At 61.2% G+C, this 24,645-nt stretch overlaps 2 protein-coding genes across 5 annotated transcripts; one reads left to right on the plus strand and one right to left on the minus strand.

Moving 5' to 3' along the window:
• Nucleotides 1–2,836: 2,836 nt before the first annotated feature.
• Nucleotides 2,837–7,360, minus strand: LOC107306937 (TARBP2 subunit of RISC loading complex; the record flags this gene model as incomplete). The annotated part of the gene is given in 4 exon segments (XM_085534208.1): nucleotides 2,837–2,879; nucleotides 2,882–2,941; nucleotides 4,537–4,718; nucleotides 7,248–7,360. Coding segments are annotated over 4 exon segments (338 nt in total), but the record flags the coding sequence as incomplete, so codon positions are not given.
• Nucleotides 7,361–10,273: 2,913 nt separating this feature from the next.
• On the plus strand, nucleotides 10,274–24,080 carry MAP3K12 (mitogen-activated protein kinase kinase kinase 12). 4 transcript variants are annotated; one of them, XM_085534147.1, is made up of 14 exons: nucleotides 10,274–10,412; nucleotides 12,096–12,420; nucleotides 14,194–14,377; nucleotides 15,389–15,580; nucleotides 16,549–16,707; nucleotides 17,376–17,534; nucleotides 17,931–18,039; nucleotides 18,428–18,537; nucleotides 19,291–19,407; nucleotides 20,024–20,161; nucleotides 21,455–21,902; nucleotides 22,004–22,074; nucleotides 22,666–22,912; nucleotides 23,855–24,080. In XM_085534147.1, the coding sequence occupies exons 2-14, from the start codon at nucleotides 12,099–12,101 to the stop codon at nucleotides 23,945–23,947; spliced, it is 2,349 nt and encodes a 782-aa protein (XP_085390273.1). In that variant the 5' UTR covers nucleotides 10,274–10,412; nucleotides 12,096–12,098; the 3' UTR covers nucleotides 23,948–24,080. The 4 variants fall into 4 exon arrangements, with proteins under 4 accessions (XP_085390273.1, XP_085390274.1, XP_085390275.1 ...); XM_085534148.1 differs by lacking the exon at nucleotides 15,389–15,580; XM_085534149.1 differs by lacking the exons at nucleotides 10,274–10,412; nucleotides 12,096–12,420 and adding an exon at nucleotides 15,019–15,175 and having other exon boundaries at nucleotides 14,102–14,377.
• The last annotated feature ends 565 nt before the right edge of the window (nucleotides 24,081–24,645 follow it).

Genomic DNA, 24,645 nt, shown 5'->3' on the forward strand with positions numbered 1-24,645 from the left:
CCAATCACCCTGGATCCCCCCCAAATCCCTTTGGCTGCCCCCTACCCCCTCCTGGGGCACCCCAAACCCTTTCAGGTTACCCCAAACCCCCCCCAGCCCCAAACCTCCCTTAAATCCCAACCCCATTTATCTCAGCCCCCCCATAACAACCCTCAATGAGCCCCCAGACCCACCCAGAGCCTCTTAACCCCCCTCCAGACACCCCCCAATCCCACCAAGTACCTTCAATTCACACCCCTAAGCCCCCATAGCCCCCCCCCAATCACCCTGGATACCCCCAAATCCCTTTGGCTGCCCCCCACCACTCTCCATATGCACCCCAAGCCCCCTCCTGGGTCACCCCAAACCCCCCCAGCCCCAAACCTCCCTTAAATCCCAACCCCATTTCTCTTGCCCCCCCCCCCATAACAACCCTCAATGAACCCCCAGACCCACCCAGACCCTCTTAACCCCCCCTCCAGACACCCCCAACCCCCCCCAATCCCACCAAGTACCTTCAATTCACACCCCTAAGCCCCCATAGCCCCCCCTCAATCACCCTGGATACCCCCAAATCCCTTTAGGGCCCCCTACCACTCTCCATGCACCCCAAGCCCCCTCCTGGGTCACCCCAAACCCCCCCCAGCTCCAAACCTCCCTTAAATCCCGACCCCATTTATCTCAGCCCCCCCATAACAACCCTCAATGAACCCCCAAGACCCACCAAGTACCTTCAATTCAGACCCCTAAGCCCCCCCATAGCCCCCCCCCAATCACCCTGGATTCCCCCCAAATCCCTTTGGCTGCCCCCTACCCCCTCCTGGGGCACCCCAAACCCTTTCAGGTCACCCCAAACCCCCCCAGCCCCAAACCTCCCTTAAATCCCAACCCCATTTATCTCAGCCCCCCCATAACAACCCTCAATGAACCCCCAGACCCCCCCAGACCCTCTTAACCCCCCTCCCAAACCCCCCCAATCCCACCAAGTGGCCTCAATTCACACCCCTAAGCCCCCCCATAGCCCCCCCCCAATCACCCTGGATACCCCCAAATCCCTTTGGCTGCCCCCCACCACTCTCCATATGCACCCCAAGCCGCCTCCTCGGGTACCCCAAACCCCACCCAGCCCCAAACCCCCCTTAAATCCCGACCCCATTTACCTCAGCCCCCCCATAACAACCCTCAATGAACCCCCAGACCCACCCAGACCCACCCAGAGCCACTTAACCCCCCTCCCAACCCCCCCCAATCCCACCAAGTGGCCTCAATTCACACCCTTAAGCCCCCATAGCCCCCACCAATCACCCTGGATACCCCCAAATCCCTTTGGCTGCCCCCTACCACTCTCCATGCACCCCAAAGCTTCCCCAAGTGCCCTCCTGGGTCACCCCAAACCCCCCCCAGCCCAAAACCCCCCTTAAATCCCAACCCCATTTCTCTTGCCCCCCCCCACCCATAACAACCCTCAATGAACCCCCAGACCCCCCAATCCCACCAAGTACCTTCAATTCACACCCCTAAGCCCCCCCATAGCCCCCCCCCCAATCACCCTGGATACCCCCAAATCCCTTTAGGGCCCCCTACCACTCTCCATGCACCCCAAGTGCCCTCCTGGGTCACCCCAAACCCCCCCCAGCCCCAAACCTCCCTTAAATCCCAACCCCATTTATCTCAGCCCCCCCATAACAACCCTCAATGAACCCCCAGACCCACCCAGACCCACCCAGAGCCCCTTAACCCCCCTCCCAAACCCCCCCAATCCCACCAAGTGGCCTCAATTCACACCCCTAAGCCCCCCCATAACCCCCCCCCCATCACCCTGGATACCCCCAAATCCCTTTGGCTGCCCCATCCACTCTCCATGCACCCCCAAGCCCCCTCCTGGGTCACCCCAAACCCCCCCCAGCCCCAAACCTCCCTTAAATCCCAACCCCATTTCTCTTGCCCCCCCCCCCATAACAACCCTCAATGAACCCCCAAGACCCACCAAGTACCTTCAATTCACACCCCTAAGCCCCCCCATCGCCCCCCCCAATCACCCTGGATCCCCCCCAAATCCCTTTGGCTGCCCCCTACCCCCTCTCGGGGCACCCCAAACCCCCCCCAGCCCCAAACCTCCCCCCAAATCCCAACCCCATTTCCCTTGGCTTCCCCCATAACAACCCCAGACCCACCCAGACCCTCTTAACCCCCTTCCCAACCCCCCCAATCCAACCGAGTGGCCTCAATTCACACCCCTAAGCCCCCATAGCCCCCCCCCAATCACTCTGGATACCCCCAAATCCCTTTGGCTGCCCCCCACCACTCTCCATATGCACCCCAAGCCCCCTCCTCGGATACCCCAAACCCCACCCAGCCCCAAACCCTCCTTAAATCCCAACCCCATTTATCTCAGCCCCCCCTTAACAACCCTCAATGAACCCCCAAACCCCCCAATCCCACCAAGTACCTTCAATTCAGACCCCTAAGCCCCCATAGCCCCCCCTCCAATGACCCTGGATACCCCCCAAATCCCTTTGGCTGCCCCCTACCCTCTCCTGGGGCACCCCAAACCCTTTCAGGTCACCCCAAACCCCCCCCAGCCCCAAACCTCCCTTAAATCCCAACCCCATTTATCTCAGCCCCCCCATAACAACCCTCAATGAACCCCAGACCCACCCAGAGCCTCTTAACCCCCCTCCAGACACCCCCAACCCCCCCAAATCCCTTTGGCTGCCCCCACCACTCTCCATGCCCCCCAAACGCCCTCCTCATGTACCCCAAACCCTTTTGGATCACCCCAAACCCCCCATTAACCCCAACCCCCATGGTCTTACCCCCACCCCCCCCATCTGCAGCCCCCCCCCTGCCCCCCAACCTGGGCTCCTCGGGGGCTCCTGGTTCCAGCATGTCCCCCCCTTCAGCAGCTTCAGAGCCACCTCCGCTGCTTTGTGCTTGGCCGCCTTCTTGCTGGGTCCCTGCCCTGGGGGGGGTGAGAGCTGAGAGGGGTGGGGGGCTGAATGGGGTGGGATACCCCCCCCCCCAAAGCACACAGGGATGGGGTGGGATGGCTGAGGAACCCTTTAAAGCCTTGGGGAGGATGATGGAGATGGTGGGGGCTTCTAGACTGAGTGGGGAGGGGATATAGGGGAGGAAAAGTGGGGGGGGTAGGAGTGCTGGGGGTCTTGGGGTCAGGCAATGGGGTCTGTGGGAACCCTGAGTCCTGGGAGACCCCACCAGGATCCTCTACTGGGGGTCTTGGGGGGTTCACAAAGGCTCCAATGGGGGACCAGAGGACCACCCCCTCCTCTACCACTTTTGGGGTCTCTGGGCTCCCCAAAGCACAGCCCCACATCCAGAATTGGATGCAGACCCCCATATGTCCCAGGCATGAGGCTATGGGGGAATCTCCCCCCTCAGGACCCACTTTATAGGATCCCTTACACCCCCCATCCCACCCCACACCAACCCCCCCATCCCACTGCGTCACCACAGAACCTAATCAAGGGAGACACCCCCTTTGTCATGGGGGGTGCCGTGGGGTACCAAGGGTTGCTATGGGGCTCTGTGGGGTGCTATGGGGCGCTGTGGGGTACCAAGGGTTGCTATGGGGCTCTATGGGGTGCTATGGGGCGCTGTAGGGTGCTATGGGGCGCTGTGGAGTACCAAGGGTTGCTATGGGGCTCTATGGGGCACTATAAGGCGCTATGGGGTGCTGTGGGGCACTGTGGGGTGCTGTGGGGCGCTATGGGGTGCTATGGGGCTCTATGGGGCGCTATGGGGCGCAATGGGGCACTATGGGGCTCTATGGGGCACTATAAGGCGCTATGGGGTGCTATGGGGCACAGTGGGGTGCAATGGGGCACTATGAGGTACCAAGGGTTGCTATGGGGTGCTGTGGGGCACTCTAGGGTGCTGTGGGGCACTATAGGGCGCTAAGGGGCGCTATGGGGCACTATAGGGCGCTATGGGGTGCTATGGGGCGCTATGGGGCACTATGGGGCTCTATAGGGCGCTATGGGGCTCTATAGGGCGCTATGGGGCGCTATGGGGCTCTATGGGGCGCTATGGGGTGCTGTGGGGCGCTATGGGGCGCTATGGGGCACTATGGGGCACTATGGGGCGCTATGGGGCGCTATGGGGCGCTATGGGGCTCTATGGGGCTCTATAGGGCGCTATGGGGCTCTATGGGGCGCTATGGGGTGCTATGGGGCGCTGTGGGGCGCTATGGGGCGCTATGGGGTGCTATGGGGCGCTATGGGGTGCTGTGGGGCGCTATGGGGCGCTATGGGGCGCTATGGGGCACTATGGGGCGCTATGGGGTGCTGTGGGGCGCTATGGGGCGCTATGGGGCTCTATGGGGCTCTATAGGGCTCTATGGGGCGCTATGGGGTGCTATGGGGCGCTATGGGGCTCTATAGGGCTCTATGGGGCGCTATGGGGCGCTATGGGGCGCTATGGGGCGCTATGGGGCTCTATAGGGCGCTATGGGGCACTATGGGGCTCTATAGGGCGCTATAGGGTGCTATGGGGCTCTATAGGGCTCTATAGGGTGCTATGGGTCAGCCCAGGACCCACCGGTGCAGCTGACGTCGCCGACGGTGACGCGGAAGGTGAAGTTGGGTTGATGCGCCTGACCCTCGGCCTTGAGCAGGTCGTAGCCCGGCGTGCGCCCTATTCGTGTGCCATATTCCTGCAGGAGGCTGATCGGGGTCTTCCCGGGGCTGCAGCTCAGCATCGGATCCAGGCTGCGAACAGGGCTGGGAACATAGAGAGATATGGGGGGATATAGGGATGGGTGTGGGGTGGGGATATAGGGATGGGGATATGGGGATGGGGATATGGGGATGGGGATATAGGGATGGGGATATGGGGATGGGGATATAGGGATGGGGATATGGGGATGGGGATATGGGGATGGGGATATGGGGATGGGGATATAGGGATGGGGATATAGGGATGGGGTGTGGGGTGGGGATATGGGGATGGGGATATGGGATGGGGATATAGGGATGGGGATATAGGGATGGGGATATGGGGATGGGGATATGGGGATGGGGATATGGGGATGGGGATATGGGGATGGGGATATGGGGATGGGGATGTGGGGTGGGGATATGGGGATGGGGATATAGGGATGGGGATATGGGGATGGGGATATGGGGATGGGGATATGGGGATGGGGATACGGGGATGGGGATATAGGGATGGGGATATGGGGATGGGGATATAGGGATGGGGATATGGGGATGGGGATATAGGGATGGGGATGTGGGGATGGGGATATAGGGATGGGGATATGGGGATGGGGATATGGGGATGGGGATATAGGGATGGGGATATGGGGATGGGGATATAGGGATGGGGATATGGGGATGGGGATATAGGGATGGGGATATGGGGATGGGGATAAAGGGATGGGGATATAGGGATGGGGATATAGGGATGGGGATATGGGGATGGGGATTGGGGATGGGGATATGGGGATGGGGATATGGGGATGGGGATATGGGGATGGGGATATAGGGATGGGGATATGGGGTGGGGATATAGGGATGGGGATATGGGGATGGGGATATGGGGATGGGGATATAGGGATGGGGATATGGGGATGGGGATATGGGGATGGGGATATGGGGATGGGGATATGGGGATGGGGATATGGGGATGGGGATATGTGATATGGGGGATATGGGGATATGGGATATGGGTATGGATATGGGATTATGGGGTATGGGATATGGGATATGGGGATATGGGGATATGGGATATGGGGTATGGGATATGGGATATGGGTATGGGATATGGGATATGGGATATGGGGTATGGGATATGGGATATGGGGATATGGGGATATGGGATATGGGATATGGGGATATGGGGATATGGGACATGGGATATGGGATATGGGGATATGGGATATGGGGGATATGGGGATATGGGGTATGGGATATGGGATATGGGGATATGGGGATATGGGATATGGGATATGGGGTATGGGATATGGGGTATGGGATATGGGGTATGGGATATGGGGGTATGGGGTATGGGGTATGGGATATGGGGTATGGGATATGGATATGGGGTATGGGGTATGGGATACGGGGTATGGGATATGGGATATGGGATATGGGGATATGGGATATGGGGATATGGGATATGGGATAAGGGATATGGATATGGGGATATGGGATATGGGATATGGGATATGGGGTATGGGGTATGGGATATGGGATATGGGATATGGGGGATATGGGGATATGGGATATGGGGATATGGGGTATGGGGTATGGGATATGGGATATGGGATAGGGGATATGGGATATGGGATATGGGGATATGGGATAGGGATATGGGGATATGGGATATGGGATATGGGATATGGGACATGGGATATGGGATATGGGGATATGGGATATGGGGGATATGGGGATATGGGGATATGGGATATGGGGATATGGGGATATGGGATATGGGGATATGGGATATGGGGATATGGGGATATGGGATATGGGGATATGGGGATATGGGGATATGGGATATGGGGTTATGGGGATATGGGATATGGGATATGGGATATGGGGTATGGGGATATGGGATATGGGGATATGGGATATGTGGGATATGGGGATATGGGGATATGGGTATGGGATATGGGATATGGGATATGGGATATGGGATATGGGGTATGGGATATGGGGATATGGGATATGGGATATGGGATATGGGGATATGGGATATGGGGATATGGGATATGGGATATGGGGATATGGGATATGGGATATGGGAATATGGGATATGAGGGATATGGGATATGTATGGGATATGGGGATATGGGGATATGGGGATATGGGATATGGGATATGGGGATATGGGATATGGGATATGGGATATGGGGATATGGGGATATGGGATATGGGGTATGGGATATGGGGTATGGGATATGGGGTATGGGATACGGGATACGAGGACAGCATAGCGTAATGGATCACGGAGCCGCTGGTGCTGGGGCTGTGGGTGGGATTTGGGGTCGGGGCCGTGGGGTTGTGGCTTCGGGGCCGAGCAGGGCCCACAATACGGGGGGGTCCCACAGGGTTTGTGGTCCATGGGGCCGGGGGTCGCACAGCGGGTCTTTAGGCCTCGCTCCGGGCCGGGGGCGGCTCCCAGGGCCGCAGCTCCCTCCGCCGTGACCCCGCCAGGCCCCGCCCGCCCCGCTGCCCCCCGAGGGATGGAGGGGAACGAGGAGGGGCCGGGGGTCGCTTTGGGGGGGGGTCCCGGTGCCCCCGTACCTGGGGAAGCCGCCGCTCCGCCTGGCCCCGCCGCCCGCCCCCTCCTCGCTCATCCCCGCCGCGCTCCGGCCCAGCACGACGCCACCGCCGGGCCGCCAGGGGGCGCTGTGAGCAACGGGGAGTGGGAGGGGCGGGGACAGGGGGGTGATGGGAGACGGGGGGGGGGGGGGGCAGTTTAATAGTGATGGGGGGGGAGGGGGGGATATGGGGGTAATGGGGGGACATAGGGGGTAATGGGGGTAATGGGGGGGAAATGGGGGGTAATGGGGATAATGGGGGGGTAAGAGGGGGTAATGGGGGTAATGGGGGGTAATGGGTAGTAATGGGGGTAATGGGGGTATTGGGGGGGTAATGGGGGTAATGGGGCGTAATGGGGCGTAATGGGGGGTAATGGGGGAAATGGGGGTAAGGGGGGTAATTGGGGGTAACGGGGGGTAATGGGGGTAATGGGGGGGTAAGGGGGGGTAATGGGGGGTAATGGGTGTATTGGGGGGGGTAATGGAGGGTAACGGGGGGTAATGGGGGGTAACGGGGTGTAATGGGGGGGTAATGGGGGGGTAGTGAGGGCAATGGGGGGTAATGGGGGTAATGGGGGGTAATGGGGTTAATGGGGGACACAGCGGCAGTGGGGACAGTGGGTAACCCTGGGTAACCCTAATACTGACCTATAAGGAGTAATGGGGGCAGTGGGGGCAATAAGGACAATAGGGGACATGGACCATACAGACCCATAGGGGGCAATGGGGACAGTGGGGACATGGAGGACAACACAGACCCATAGAGAGTAATGGGGACAATGGAGGATGTAGGGGTAATGGGGACTATGGGGGCTATGGGGGACATGGGGGACAACACAGACCCATAGGGAACAATGGGGACTATGGGGGACAATACAGACCCATAGGAAGTAATGGGGATAATGGGGGCTGTGGTGACATTGGGGGCAATGGGGGACACGGGGACAATGGGGGTAATAGGGATAATGGGGGCTATGGGGGCAATGGGGGACATGAGGGACAACACAGACCCAATAGAGAGTAATGAAAACAATGGGGGACAATACAGACCCATAGAAAGTAATAGGGACAATGGGGGCTATGGGGACAACGGGAGTAATGGGGGATATAGGACAACACAGACCCATAGGAAGTAATGGGGATAATGGGGGCTATGGGGACAATAGGGACAATGGGGACATAGGGGACATGGAGGACAACACAGACCCATAGAATGTAATGGGGACAATGGGAGCAATGGGGGACAATGGGGACATGGAGAACACAGACCCATAGAGAGTAATAGGGACAGTGGGGGATATAGGGGTAATGGGGGACATGGGGGACAACACAGACCCAATAGAGAGTAATGGGGACAGTGGGGGATATAGGGGTAATGGGGACTATGGGGGCTATGGGGGACATGGAGGACAACACAGACCCATAGGGAACAATGGGGACATGGGGACAATGGGGGACAATACAGACCCATAGGAAGTAATGGGGATAATGGGGGCTATGGTGACATTGGGGGCACTGGGGGACACGGGGACAATGGGGGACATGAGGGACAACACAGACCCAATAGAGAGTAATGGGGACAATGGGGGACATGGACAACACAGACCCATAGGGAGTAATGGGGACAATGGGGGACAATACAGACCCACAGGAAGTAATAGGGACAATGGGGGCTATGGGGACAATGGGAGTAATGGGGGACATAGGACAACACAGACCCATAGGGAGTAATGGGGATAATGGGGGCTATGGGGGCAATGGGGGACACGGGGACAATGGGGACAATGGGGTCAATAGGGACAATGGGGGCTATGGGGGACATGGACAACACAGACCCATAGGAAGTAATACGGACAATGAGGGACATGGACAATACAGACCCATAGGATGTAATGGGGACAATGGGAGCTATGGGGACATGGGGGACAATACAGACCCATAGGGGGTAATGGGGGCAATGGGGACAATGGGAGGGATGGAGAGAATCGAGGCAGTGGGGCACATGGGGCACATAGGGCCAATGATGGATATGGGGCCAATGGGGGACAGTGGGGATGGGTGGCAGGGACAGAAGGACATGGGAGGGGGACGTGGGGACAGACGGACATGGGACAGATGGGGGGACGTGGGGGAGGATGGGGACAATGGGGACAGCCAGATGGACAGGGAGCAGTGGGGCTGGGGCCAGTGGGGGCTGATGTGGGGCAGTGGGGACAGACAGACAAGGCCAGAATGGGACAGAGGGACAGCGGGGATGGATGGGGAGCAGTGGGACAGATGGACGCCCATAGGGAGCACTGGGACTGGGAGCCCCAAAGGGTTTAATGGGGAGCTCTGGGGTGGGTCCCAGTTTGGGTTTGGGGTCTCGGTTCTGGTTGGAGGGGCCCTTTGGGGGCTGGGGGGGCCCATGTGCCCCATTATTGTGTGAGGGGTCCTGGTACCATTCTGGGGTCACGGTACCGACTGGAGGGGTCCGGGTGATACCCAAAACCGCCTGGGGGTCCCGGTACCGGTACCGGTGGGGGGTGTCCCGGTGCCTCCATTATAGTTTGGGGGACCCCTTTGCCCCCGGTACCATTGGGTACCAAATACTGATCGGGGGAGCCCAGTACCGGGGGGGGGAGGGGGCGTCTCGGTGCCCCCAGTCCCGGTTTTGGGGGGGTCCTGGTGCCGGTATCGATGTGGGTCCCGGTTCCCCCGGTACTGATAATATCAGGGGGTGGATGGTCCCGGTGCCCCCATTAGTTCTGGTGGGTGGATCCCGGTTCCTCCCGGTGCCGCTCGGTGGGATCCCGGTCCGGGGTTGTCACCGCACGATGCGGAGCGGATGGGGGGGGGGTCCCGGTGCCGGTTCCGGTGCTCCCGGGTCCCGGGGCGGGGCCGGGGCGGGGCCGAGCGCCGGGCGGGGCCGTTCGGAGCCGCTTCTCCCCCGACCGCGGCACCGGGTCCGGTACCGGCCCCGCCCGCTCCGCCCCGGCCCGGTCCGGCCCCGACCGCGGCGCTTCGGGGGGCGGCAGCGGAACCGGCACCGGGAATAACGGGACCCGCGGCGGAGCATCCCCGGGAGGAGGGGGCGGCCCCGCGGTAACGGGCAGCGGCACCGGCGGCGTCGGGAGCGCGCAGCGGCTGCGGGGCCGCGCACCCCGAGGTACTGACAGCACCGAGACGGGGGCGGGGGGGGAACCGGGCCGGTACCGGGATGGGGATGGAGATAATGGGGATGGGGATGATGGGGATGGAGATGTGGGACCCGGGGCCTTTGCACGTGCCCCCCCCCCCCACACACACACACACCGCACACGCGTGGGCGCTGCTGCCGCCCCCCCCCCCCCATCCATCCATCCCTCCTCGTGCACGCGTGGGTTGCGCCCCCCCCCCTCACCCCCCCCTCAGGTGGGACCCGCTGCTCGCTGTGTGTGTGTGTTGGGGGGGGGGGTCACCCCATCACCCCGTCACTCCTCCCCCCGCTTTGCACACGCGCGTGCACCCCCCTGTGCGCCGGTTCCCCCCCCACGGGCCCCCCCCCCGCTCTCCGTCCGTGTCGCGATACGGCGCTCTGTCGCGATATACCGCACCGACAGCGGCAGCGCGGGGGCGCTCCTTCCCCCCCTCTCCCCCCCCTCCATCTCCGCTCTATCGCGACACGAGCCCGGCGCTATCGCATGTCATGACAGACACCCCCCCCCCCGCCCCAGCTCTGCCTCAGTTTCCCTCGTGTTGAGACCCCCGGGATGGGGGGGGGGGGGATTCTCCTCCCTCTCCCCGCGCTGCGATGACGTCACCGCGTGACGCCATGGACCCACGGGGGGGGGGGGGCGGCACCTGGTGGGGAGGGGCCCCCTCCTGACCCCCCCTGACCCCCCCCCACCTTCAGGGGTCCCCGAGGTGAAACCCCGCCCCCCCCCCCATGACTCACCCCCCCCCCCCCCGCTTAAATTTAGGGATGACCTCATCTGCTCGCAGCGCTGTTGCCATAGCAAACACCCCCCCCCCCAAATTCAGGGGGGCGGAGACCTCCCAACAGACCCCCCCCCCCCACCCGGCCTCAGTTTCCCCTTCGTGCACAGCTTTGCACACCCAGCTCTGGGGCTGCAATGGGTTTGCACACGTTGGTGCAAGGGGGACACGTGCAGGGCTGCGGGGGGGGGGGCAGGTGCATGCAAGGGGCTGCAGACAGGTGCAGGTGCATGCACAGGGCGTGCAGTGGTGCAGGAGATGCACAGCGGTGCAGGGATGCAACGGGTTGCACGTGGGGTGCAGGGGTTGTGCACACGTGAGTGTGTCAGGGCGTGCAGGTGCACACACGGTGTCCCTGTGGGTGCAGGAGATGCACACAGAGGTGCATGCAGGGGGTGCACGCAGGTGTGCAGGGCCGTGCAGACACGTGAGGCTGCACGTAGGTGTGAGCAGCGCTGCTGCACGCACTGAGCTGCCCGTGCGTCCATGCACAGAGGTGCAGGGAGCAACTGCGTGTGCAAGGGGGTGTGGGTGCAAAGGATGGGGGGCAGGTGCATGACAGGGGGGCTGCAGGTGCAAAGGAGGGGGGTACAGGGGGGTCCATGGGGGTGCAGAGGGGACCCATGGGGGTGCAGGGGTTCTGGGGGGTGCAGGGGGGTCCATGGGGGTACAGGGGGTCCATGGGGGTGCAGAGGGTTCCATGGGGGTGCAAGGGGGTCCATGGGGGTGCAGGGGGGTCCATGGGGGTGCAGAGGGTTCCATGGGGGTGCAGAGGGTTCCATGGGGGTGCATGGGGATCCATGGGGGTGTAGGGGGTCTATTGGGGTGTGAGGATGGGGGGGGGCTGCACACCCACCCTGCCCCCCCCCCCCAGGCCATGGCCTGCCTGCATGAGACGCGGACCCCCTCCCCATCGCTGGCCGTGGCCTCGGAGGGGACCCCGGAGCAGGAGCTGACCCCGACGCAGTGCGCCCTAAGGGAAGGACCCCCCCCCATCCCCGCTGCCCCCGAGGCCTGGCCCCGCCGTGGCCCCCCCCGTGCTGCTGAACCCGGAGCTGTGGGGCCGCTGGCGGCAGAGGGGGCCCATCTGAGGTGCCAGGCTGCGGGGGGGTTCCTGGAGGGGCTCTTTGGGTGCCTGAAACCCGTCTGGAGTATGATCGGAAAGGCCTACAGCGCCGAGCACAAACACCAGGCAGAGGGTGAGGAGATGGGGGGCTGCGGGGGAGGGGCGTGGGGGGGTCAGGGGGTGTAATGGGGCTGGGAGGATTCGGTGATTGAGGGTACAACGGGGTTGGGGTTGCAATAGGGGTGCAGTGGGGTTGGGGTTGTGATAAGCATGCAGTGGGCTTGGGGGGATGCAATGGGGTTGGGGTTGCAGTAGGGATGTAGTGGGGTTGGGGTTGCAATGGGGATGCAGTGAGATTGGGAGCATGCAGTGGGGTTAGGGTTGCAGTGGGGATGCAATGGGGTTGCAATGAGGGTGCAGGGGGGTTGGGGTTTTAATAAGCATGAAGTGGGGTTGGGGTTGCAATAGGGATGCATTGGGGTTGGGTGGATGCAGTGGGGTTGCAATGAGGGTGCAGTGGGGTTGGGGTTGCAATAAGCATGCAGTGGGGTTGGGGTTGCCATAAGCATGCAGTGGGGTTGGGGTTGCAATAGGGATGCATTGAGGTTGCAATGAGGGTGCACAGGGGATGCAGGGGGGTTGTGATAAGGGTGCAGTGGGGCTGGGAGGATGCAATGGGGTTGGGGTTGCAATAAGCATGCAGTGGGATTGCAATGAGCATGCAGGGGGGATGCAGTGGGGTTGTTATAAGGGTGCAGTGGGGTTGAGGTTGCAGTGAGGTTGCAATTGGGGTGCAGTGGGGTCAGGGTTGCAGTAGGGATGCAATGGGGTTGCAATGAGAGTGCAGGGGGGTTGGGGTTTTAATAAGCATGAAGTGGGGTTGGGGTTGCAATAGGGATGCATTGGGGTTGGGTGGATGCAGTGGGGTTGCAATGAGGGTGCAGTGGGGTTGGGGTTGCAATAAGCATGCAGTGGGGTTGGGGTTGCAATAAGCATGCAGTGGGTTTGCAATGAATGTGCAGGGGGGATGCAGTGGGGTTGCGATTGGGGTGCAATGGGGTTGGGGTTTTAATAAGCATGCATTGGGGTTGGGGTTGCAATAGGAATGCTGTGGGGTCGGGTGGATGCAGTGGGGTTGGGGTTGCAACGGGGATGCAGTGGGGTTGGGAGCATGCAGTGGGTTGGGGTTGCAATAGGGATGCACTGATGGGGTTAGGAGGATGCAATGTGGTTGGGGTTGCAATAGGGATGCAGTGGGGTTGCATGGAGGGTTCAGTTGGGTTGGGGTTACAATAGGGATGCATTGGGGTTGGGTTTGCAGTGGGATTGGGGTTGCAATAGGGATGCAGTGAGGTTGCAATGAGGGTACAGGGGGGTTGGGGTTGCAATAAGCATGCATTGGGGTTGGGGTTACAATAGGGATGCATTGGGGTTGGGGGGATGCAGTGGGGTTGGGGTTGCAGTGGGGTTGGGGTTGCAATAGGGATGCAGTGAGGTTGCAATAGGGATGCAGTGAGGTTGCAATAGGGATGCAGTGGAGTTGGGAGGATGCATTGGCGTTGGGGTTGCAATAAGCACGCAGTGGGGCTGGGTTTACAGTGGGGATGCACTGGGGTTGGGATTGCAGTAGCGATGCAGAGGGGTTGCAATGAGGGTGCAGTGGGATTGGGGTTGCAATGGGGCTGCATTGGGGTTGCAATGGGGCTGCATTGGGATTGGGGTTGCAATGGGGATGCATTGGGATTGGGAGGATGCAGTGGGGTTGGGGTTGCAGTGGGATTGGGGTTGCAATAAGCATGCAGTGGGGTTGGGGTTGCAGTGGGGTTGGGGTTGCAATGGGGGCACAGCGGGGCTGTGGGTGTCGCAGTGGGGAAGGGGCTTTGCGGAGCAATGTAGGTGCCCGCAGACCCCTGGGAGGTGCCGTTCGAGGAGATCCTGGACCTGCAGTGGGTGGGCAGCGGGGCGCAGGGCGCCGTGTTCCTGGGCCGCTTCCACGGGGAGGAGGTGGCGGTGAAAAAGGTTCGAGACCTGAAGGAGACCGACATCAAACACCTCCGCAAACTGAAACACCCCAACATCATCACCTTCAAGTGAGCAGGGGGGGACTGGGTGGGCGTGGGGATGGGGGAGAGACTGCATGGGGTGTGGGGTGGGCATGGAGGTGGGTGAGGGTAGGAGACTGCATGGGGTGTGGGGTGGGAGGCTGTATGGACACGATATGGGGCTGGTGTGGGTATGGATGTGGCATGGGTATGGTCGTGGTGTGGGTATGGATGTGGTGTGGGTATGGATGTGGTGTGGGTATGGTTATGGAGTGGGTATGGACAGGGTGTGGGTATGGATGTGGTGTGGGTACGGACACGGTGTGGGTATGGACGTGGTGTGGGTATGCTTATGGGGTGGGTATGGATGTGGGGTGGGTATGGACGTGGTGTGGGTATGGTTATGGGTTGGGTATGGTTGCGGTGTGGGTATGGACATAGTGTGGGTATGGACGTGGTGTGGGTATGGATGTGATATGGTCATGGTGTGTGTATGGTTATGGGGTGTGGGTATGGCTGTGGTGTGGGTGTGGTTATGGGGTAGGTATGGTTATAGGGTGGGTATGGCCGTGGTGTGGGTATGGACATGGTGTGGATATAGTTATGGGGTGGGTATGGCCATGGTGTGGGTATGGCCATGGTGTGGATATGGTTATGGGGTGGGTAGGGTTGTGATGTGGGGCATGCAGCATGAGGGACACAGCATGGCACATGGCTGTTGCATGGAGCATGGACACGGACACGGCGTGGGCATGGAGAGCACCATGGATGTGGCATGGGGGCATGGACACGGCATGGATAGAGCATTGTGGCCATGGGCATGGACACGGCATGGGCAGAACATGGGTATGGCTTCTTGGGGGGCACAGTGTGGGCACAGGGGGCAGCTCCATGTGTGGCACTGGGGATGGGGAGGGGGGACACACAAAGGGGTGCCCAATGCTGATGGGTGCTGGGATGCAGGTGGTGCCCGGCCCCATTGGGTGCCCCCAACCCAGCACCCACAGGCACTGGGTGCAGCCGGGTGGGTGCGGCGCTGACGGAGCCCTGTGCCAGCAGGGGTGTGTGCACCCAGGCGCCGTGTTACTGCATCATCATGGAGTTCTGCGCCCAGGGCCAGCTGTACGAGGTGCTGCGCGCGGGGAGGAAGGTCACCCCCTCGCTGCTGGTGGATTGGTCCATGGGCATCGCCGGCGGCATGAACTACCTGCACCTGCACAAGATCATCCACCGCGACCTCAAGTCGCCCAAGTGAGCGGGGATGGGGCTCAATGGGCACCTATGGGTGATGGGGGGGTGCTGGTGTGCACATGGTGGGGCCGTGTCCGTGACATCCATGGGGATCCCTGCCCATGGTGATGCTGTGTCCACTGTGTCCATGGTGGTGCCATGTCCATGATGATGCCCTGCCCATGGTGGTGCCAGGCCCGCTGTGTCCATAATGGTGCCCAACATCATGGCAAGACCATGACCATGCCTTGTCCCTGATGGTGCCATGGCCACGATGATGCCGTGTCCATATGATGCCCATGGTGTCCATGGCACTTGTGTATCCACACATGGGACGTGTCCATGTTGATGCCATGTCCATGGTGGTCCTGTATCCATGGTGGTTCCATGTCCATGGTGATGCCATCCCCATGGTGGTGCCATATTCACTATGTCCATAATGATGCCCAACATCATGGCAAGACCATGCCATGGGATGTGTCCATGGTAATGCCATGTCTATGGTGATGCCGTGTCCATGGTGGTGCCATGTCCATGACATTGACATTCACAGGGATTCCCTGCCCATGTTGATGCCATGTCCATGGTGATGCCATATCCACTATGTCCATAATGGTGCCCAACGCCATGGCAAGACCATGACCATGCATTGACCCTGATGGTGCCATGCCCATAATGATGCCATGTCCATATGATGCCCATGGTGTCTATGGCACCTGTATGTGCACACATGGGACGTGCCCATGGTGATGCCATCCCTGTGCCCATGGTGGCTCCATGTCCATGGTGATCCCATATCCATGTTGATGCCATGACCATAGTGGTTCCATGTCTATGGTGGTTCCATGTCTATGGTGATGCCATGTCCATGTTGATGCCATATCCATGGTGATGCCATGTCCATGGTGATGCCATGTCCATGTTGATGCCATGCCCATGGTGGTGCCATGGTGGTGCCGTGTCCGTGGTGCTGAGTGCCTGTTCCCCAGCATGCTCATCACCTACGACGACGTGGTGAAGATCTCCGACTTCGGCACCTCCAAGGAGCTCATAGATAAGAGCACCAAGATGTCCTTCGCCGGCACCGTGGCCTGGATGGCACCGGAGGTGATTCGCAATGAGCCCGTGTCCGAGAAGGTCGACATCTGGTGAGGGCATGGGGACAGCGGGACATTGGGGACAGCGGGGACTGGGACTACTGGGAGTCAATGGGGAAGCATTGGGGGTGATAGGAGCTGGGGTGCACAGGGAGGTGACACTGTGGGTGAATGGGGAGGGGGACATGGGGACGTTGGATTAGGGGTGGTAAGGAGGAATGGGGGGCAGAGATGGGGGGGATGATGGTTTTGGGGGTGCCCATATGGGATATGGGGATGGGGGTGCCCATATGGGTGATGGGGATGGGGTGCCCATATGGGTGATGGGGTTTGGGGTGCCCATATGGGTGATGGGGTTTGGGGGTGCCCATATGGATGATGGGGTTTGGGGTGCCCATATGGGTGATGGGGTTTGGGGGTGCCCATATGGGTGATGATGATGGGAGTGCCCATATGGGTGATGGGGTTTGGGGTACCCATATGGGTGATGGGGATGGGGGTGCCCATATGGGTGATGGGGTTTGGGGGTGCCCATATGGGTGATGGGGATGGGGGTGCCCATATGGGTGATGGGGTTTGGGGGTGCCCATATGGGTGATGATGATGGGAGTGCCCATATGGGTGATGGGGTTTGGGGGTGCCCATATGGGTGATGGGGTTTGGGGTGCCCATATGGGTGATGGGGTTTGGGGTGCCCATATGGGTGATGCTGCACCCAGGTCCTTCGGGGTGGTGCTGTGGGAGCTGCTGACGGGTGAGATCCCCTACAAGGACGTGGATTCCTCCGCCATCATTTGGGGGGTGGGCAGCAACAGCCTCCACCTGCCCGTCCCCTCCGGCTGCCCCGATGGATTCAAGGTGCTGCTGCGGCAGTGCTGGTGAGTGGGGGGGGGGGGGGGACAGCTGTGGGGCAGCGCTGTGGGGTGGGGGGGGCACAGAGGGGGGATGTGATGTGGGGACGCCCCATGGGGACACACTATGAGGACATGCCATAGGGCACAGCGCACAGGGGCACGCAATGGAAGCACCCATGTCTTTGGGTGGGGGATCCTATCAAAGGGAGCCCCACCATGGACCCCCACCTTAGGGACCCCCATCATAGAGACCCCCATCATAGTGACCCCCCACCTTAGGGACCCCCATCATAGGGACGCCCATGAGGGACCTCCCACCATCGCCCTGCTGTGGGTTACCCCATCTCAGTGCCATTGGGTGCCATCCCCCACCCATGGTCCCCCCAAAGCCCCCCAGCTCCGTGCTGCCCCCCCCCATAGGAACAGCAAACCCCGGAACCGGCCGTCCTTCCGGCAGATCCTGCTGCACCTCGATATCGCCTCCGCCGACGTCCTGTCCACCCCACAGGAAACCTACTTCAAATCCCAGGTACCCGACCCCACAGCCCCATAGGGACACTGGGATCTATGGGGACACCAGGATCCATGGGGCCACCCAGCCCCATGGGGACACTGGGATCAATGGGGTCACCCAGCTCTATGGGGACACCGGGATCAATGGGGACACCAGGATCAATGGGGCACCCAGCTCTATGGGGATATGAGGATCCATGGGGACACCAGGATCTATGGGGTCACCCAGCTCTATGGGGACACCAGGATCTATGGGGTCACCCAGCTCTATGGGGACTATGGGGACACCCTGGTCTATGGGGACACCAGGATCCATGGGGACACCAGTTCTATGGGGATCCATGCCCAGTATATCCCAGTATATCCCAGTACACCCCAGTACATCCCCGTGCCCGGCGCTGCAGGCTGAATGGCGCGAGGAGGTGAAGCTGCACTTTGAGAAGATCAAATCGGAGGGGACGTGTCTGCACCGCCTGGAGGAGGAGCTCATCAACCGGCGGCGAGAGGAGCTGCGGTGAGGGGGCAGCTATGGGGCAGCTATGGGGCAGAGATGGGGCAGAGATGGGGAGGTGTCACAGGAGGATGGGGGTGTCGAGACATGGGAACATGGGGAGTAATGGGGACGTGGAGATGGGGGGGTTGGGGTCTGGAGGGTGGTGGGGCACAGGGGGGGCCTTTGGGTGCCCATGAGGGTGTGATGGGGCCAGGAGCTGTCAGTGGGGTGCCATGGGGTGGATGCCATGGGGTAGATGCCATGGGGTGCCATGGGATGCCATGGGGTAGATGCTATGGGATTCCATGGGGTGCCATGCAGTGGATGCTATGGGGTGCCATGGGGTGGATGCCATGGGGTGGATGCTATGGGGTGGATGTCATGGGGTGCTATGGGGTGGATGCTATGGGATGGATGCTATGGGGTGCCATGGGATGCCATGGGGTGCCATGGGATGGATGCTATGGGGTGCCATGGGGTTCCACGGGGTGCCATGGGGTGGGTGCCATGGGGTGGCATGGGGTGGATGCTAGGGGGTGGCATGGGGTGCCATGGGGTTCCATGGGGTGAATGCCATAGGGTGCCATGGGATGCCATGGGGTGGATGCCATGGGGTGGATGCCATGGGGTGGATGCTATGGGGTTCCATGGGGTGGATGCTATGGGGTGGATGCCATGGGGTGCCATGGCGTTCCATGGGGTGGATGCCATGGGATGCCATGGGGTGGATGCTATGGGGTTCCATGGGGTTCCATGGGGTGCCCACCCCCCCAGGCACGCGCTGGACATCCGGGAGCACTACGAGCGCAAACTGGAGCGCGCCAACAACCTGTACATGGAGCTGAGTGCGCTGATGCTGCAGCTGGAGCTGAAGGAGAAGGAGCTGCTGCGGTGAGTGGGGCCAGAACCCAGCGGGATCCCACCACCCCATAGACACCCCATAGACACCCCATAGACACCCCATGGCCACCCATGGCTGTCCCATGGCCAACCCATAGCCACCCCATAGACATCCCCATAGCCACCCCATAGCCATCCATGGCTGTCCCATGGCCAACCCATAGCCACCCCATGGCCGCCCCATAGCCACCCCATAGCCACCCCATGGCCGCCCCATGTCCTTGACCAACCCTATGTGCACCCCCATGGTCCCCCTGTGGTCACAGCTGCCCCTACCTCCACCCCATTTCCATCTCATAGCAATGGCCATTCTTATGTCTATGGGCACCCCATGGCCAACCCTACACCCACCCCATGGTCATGGCCAGCCCTATGGGCACCCCAAAGTCATGGCCAACCCTATGGCCACCCCATGGCCAACCCTACCCCCACCCCACATCCACAACCAACCTTATCCCACCCCACAACCCCCTCTACCCCACCTCAAACCCTTCCCCACCCCACGACCATGACCCCACCCCCCCATTCACCCATGGGGCGGAATGATGCCCCCCATGATGCCCCCCATGATGCCCCCCATGATGCCCCCCATTTTGGCCCCATCCAGACGGGAGCAGGCGCTGGAGAAGCGCTACCCGGGGCTCTTTAAACCACGGGCACCGCGGGGGCTGCTGCACGGGAACGCAGTGGAGACCCTCATCAAGAAGCGCAACGTGCCCCAAAAGCTCTCGCCCCACAGCAAGCGGTGGGTGGGGACCTGGGATGGGGGGGGGGGGGGGCTTGCATTGCAATGCCCAGCACTAGGGGCTGAGGGCTGAGGGTCCTTGGGGGAGAAGGGTATTGGGGGGGGGGCCTTCCTTATGGCTGGGTGGGGGGCTTTTAGGGGTGTCAGATGTGTGGGGTGTTCACCATGGGGAGATGGATGTGAGTGTTGGGGTCCTTTGGGGGGGGGGGGGGTTGCATTGCAATGAACATCAATGGGGGGGTGAGGGATGTGGGTATGGGGGTCCTCGGGGGAGAAGGGTGTGTTGGGGGGGGGTCTTCCTTATGGCTGGAGTCCTTGGGGTTGGGGGCTTTGAGGGGGTCAGATGTGTGGGGTGTTCACCATGGGGAGATGGATGTCCCCAGTGTGAGCATTGAGGTCCTTTGGGGGGGTTGCATTGCAATGCCCATCAATGGGGGGATGAGGGTATGGGGGTACTTGTGGATAAGGGTGTGGGGGGGTCTTCCTTATGGCTGGAGTCCTTGGGGTAGGGGGCTTTGATGGGGGTCAGATGTGTGGGGTGCTCACTATGGGGTAATGGATGTGTGGGACCTGAGAGCATTGGGGTCCATGGATGTCCCCAATGTGAGCATTGGGGTCAGCTGGGGGGGGGGGGGGTTGCATTGCAATGCCCAGCACTGGGGGGCTGTGGGATGAGGGTCCTCAGGGGAGATGGGTGTGTGTGGGGGGGGGTCCTTGGGGGATAAGGTTGTGTGGGGGGGTCTTATTGCTGGAGTCCTTGGGGTTGGGGAGCTTTGAGGGGTGTCAGGTGTGTGGGGTGTTCACCATGGGGAGATGGATGTGAGCAATGGGGTCCTTTAGGGGGGGGGGGGGGTTTGCATTGCAATGCACATCAATGGGGGGATGTTTTGGGGATGAGGGTATGGGGGTCCTTGGGGGATAAGAGTGTGTGTGGGGGCGTCTTCCTTATGGCTGGAGTCCTTGGGGTGGGGGGCTTTGATGGGGGTCAGGTGTGTGGGGTGTTCACCATGGGGTGATGGATGTCCCCAGTGTGAGCATTGAGGTCCTTTGGGGGGGGTTGCATTGCAATGCCCATCAATGGGGGGCTGAGGGATGAGGGTATGGGGTCCTTGGGGGATAAGGGTGTTGGGGGGGGTCTTCCTTATGGCTGGAGTCCATGGGGTGGGGGTCTGCTGAGCTGTGTTCTCTCGGTCCTTTCATGTCCCTGGGTGTCCCCCCATTGCTGTGGGTCTATTTGGGGTCGTGTCTCCCCCCCCATTCACTGAACTTGGGGGTCTCCGTGTCCCCCCCCAGCCCCGACATCCTGAAGCCGGAGGTTCTGCTCCCGAAGCTGGACGCGGCCATGGCTCAGGTCACCCTGCCCGGCTGCCCCAAGGGCCCCCCCTCCCCGGGCCGCAGCCGAAGGGCCAAAGGCCGGCACCGCAAAGGGGGGGCCCGGGGGGGCTGCGCCGAACCCGGCCCTGAAGCCGGACCCCCCCGCGGGCTGCCCGGCCCCCCCTCGTCTACCGCCGGCCCCGACCTCCTGGGGGGCACTTTAGAGGCTGCGGGGCCCCCCCCGGTGGCTGAGCCGGATGTGGGGCCCGGGGGGGCGGTGGGGACCCAGGGCAGCCCCCCAGCGCAGCCCCCCACGGCTGGGGACAACGAGAGGGACGGCGGAGCTGCCCGGGGGGGGCGAGGGGGGGCCGGGCAGCACCTGACCCCGGCAGCGATGCTGTACAGAGCGGCCGTGACACGGGGACAGGTGAGTGGGGGGGGGGCGGGGGGGGGGACACGGACCCTTGTGGGGGTCGTGGGGGGGGAGCAGCCACGGGACCCCCCCGGTTTCCCCCTTTGTGTCCCCAGAAACGGGGGGTGTCATCGGAGGAGGAGGAGGGAGAAGTGGACAGTGAGGTGGAGCTGCCGCTGCGGCAGAGGTGGGTGATGGGGGGGGGGTCTGTGGGTATGGGGGGGGTCTATGTGTGCTGGGGGGGTATGGGGGTGCTGGGGGGGGGGTCTATGGTTGCTGAGGGTGGGGGTCTGGGTGCTGGGGGGGGGGTCTATGGGTGCTGGGGGTCTGTGGGTGCTCAGGGGGGGTCTGTGGGTAATGGGGGGGTCTGTAGGTGCTGAGGGTGGGGGTCTGGGTGCTGGGGGGTTTTGTGGGTACTGGGGGGGGTCTGTAGGTGCTGAGGGGGGAGTCAGTGGGTGCTGGGGGGGGTCTGTGGATGCTGGGGGGGATCTATGGGTGCTGGGGGGGGGGGTCTGTGGTGTTGGGGTCTGGGTGCTTGGGGGTGGTCTGTGAGTGTTGGGGGGGGGTCTGTGGGTGCTGGTCTGTGGGTGCTGGGGGGGCTCCATGAGCACTCAGACCCCCATCTCATGGCTGCTGTGAGATAGGAGTGCTCAGACCCCCCCTCCATAATGAGTTATTGGGGGGGTTGTGCTGTGATGCCCGGGCTGGATGATGCTGTGGCATTATGGGGGGGGGTCCCACCACCCACCTCCTCATTCCCTCCCCCCTCCCCCCCCAGGTGGCCCCCCGGGATGACCAAACGTCAGTCACTATCGACATTCAGCTCCGAGAACTTCTCGGACGGGGACGGGGACGAGGGACACACGAGCGAACCATCGCACAGCGCCACCCCCGACGTGGGCAGCACCAACACGGACGAACGACCCGACGATCGCTCCGAGGATTTACTGTCACAGGGATCCGAGATCCCCCTGGACGCCCCCCCCCAACACGAGGGTCGTCGGCACGGGGGGGTCAGCCCCAAGGTGATGGGGGACCCCACAGACCCCAATTGTGGGCATGGGCCGGATGGGAGGGGGCTCTATATCCACCTGGGGTGGTTATGGGGAGGGGGCTCTATATCACACCCCCCCCCGCCGGGGTAGTTATGGGGAGGGGGCTCTATATCCACCTGGGGTGGTTATGGGGAGGGGGCTCTATATCCCCCCCCCCCTTGAAGTGGTTATGGGGAGGGGGCTCTATATCCCCCCCCCTTTGAAGTGGTTATGGGGAGGGGGCTCTATATCCCCCCCCCTTTGAAGTGGTTATGGGGAGGGGCTCTATATCCACCCGGGGTGGTTATGGGGAGGGGGCTCTATATCCCCTCCTTGGAGTGGTTATGGGGAGGGGGCTCTATATGCTCCCCTCCGGGGTGGTTATGGGAAGGGGGATCCATTGAAGCGGGTGGATACGAGGAGGGGTCCCTAAAAGGATGAGAAGATATGGGGAGGGGTCTCCAAAACAATGGGGTGGGGACCCAGAGATGGGAGCCCTCAGAAGGAGGCATTATGGGGAGGGGGCTGCATTACATGGGCAGTAAAGCATCACTGCAAGGGGGGGTCTCAGGAGCTTCCCCCTCCCCAAAGTAAAATACCAAAGGGGTGAAAGACCCCAGGAGTGGCTCTGAATGGGGGTGGGACCCCCCCAAAGCCCCTATTTGAAGCTGGAGGGGGTCCCTTAGAGGGGCTCTGAGGGAGAGGAGCAGCTCAGAAGGGGGGGGGGGGGCACCCCAAAGCCCCATTTACAGCTGTGGGGTGAGGGGGGGCTCCTTAGGGGGAATATGGGGGGTCCCTTAGGGGGGCTCTGAGGGACAGGAGTGGCTCAGTGGGGGGGGGGGGGGGGAGGAGGCACCCTAAAGCCCCCATTTACAGCTGTGGGGTGGGGTCCTTAGAGGGGCTCTGATGGACCCCCATCATTCCCCCCCCCAGGTCTCAGAGGACTCCGACTGTGACAGTGCAGAACTGGACCATTCGGGCAGCGCAGAGGGACCCCCCCGACCCACAGCCCCCCCCGGCCTGTGACCTGCATCCCCCCCAACCCCCACCCTGCACACACACACACACACACACACACACACACACACCTCCGTGCCCCCCCCGCCCCCCCACCACTTGTACAGCCCCAAATATTTATATAAATATTTATCAATCTCTACACAAACTCCGTGCTGTCTCTGTCCTGGGTTGGGGGGGGGGGGGGGGGGGCATAAAGAGGGGTCCAACCTCTTCTTGTTTGTGTGGGACCTACTGTAAAGTGGGGGGGGGTAAATGGGGAAGGGGGTGGCAGCTGATGGGATAATGGGGGGGGCACAGTGGGGTAACTCCTTATTAAGGGGGGGGGGGGGCAGATAACAGCACCAGCTCCTCACTGGTGTAACTGGGAGCACTTTGGGGGGGCACAATAGAGCAGCATAGGGCACAACATGAGGGGGCTGGATTTACCATCACCCCCCCCCCAAAAGGGGGGCAATAGAGGGACCCCCACCCTATAATGGAAGGAAGGGGGGGGTTAAAGATAAGGGAGGTAGCTGTGATAAGGGAAAGGCGCTGCGGTTTCTGTTGAGAAGAAGCTCCCAGCCTCGTTTATTTTATTTTTTTTTTTGGGTTTTTTTTTTTTAATTATTATTATTTATTTTTTTATTTTTTTTAATTTTTTTTTTTTAATTTTTTTTCCCGTTTTTTTTTTCCTGAAAAATTTCTCCTGCCGTTTTTTTTTCTTT

This window comes from Coturnix japonica, unplaced genomic scaffold (genome assembly GCF_054131305.1).
Source record: "Coturnix japonica strain WE unplaced genomic scaffold, WE-NBRP24 Scf078, whole genome shotgun sequence".
In the NCBI taxonomy this organism is placed as follows: domain Eukaryota; kingdom Metazoa; phylum Chordata; class Aves; order Galliformes; family Phasianidae; genus Coturnix; species Coturnix japonica.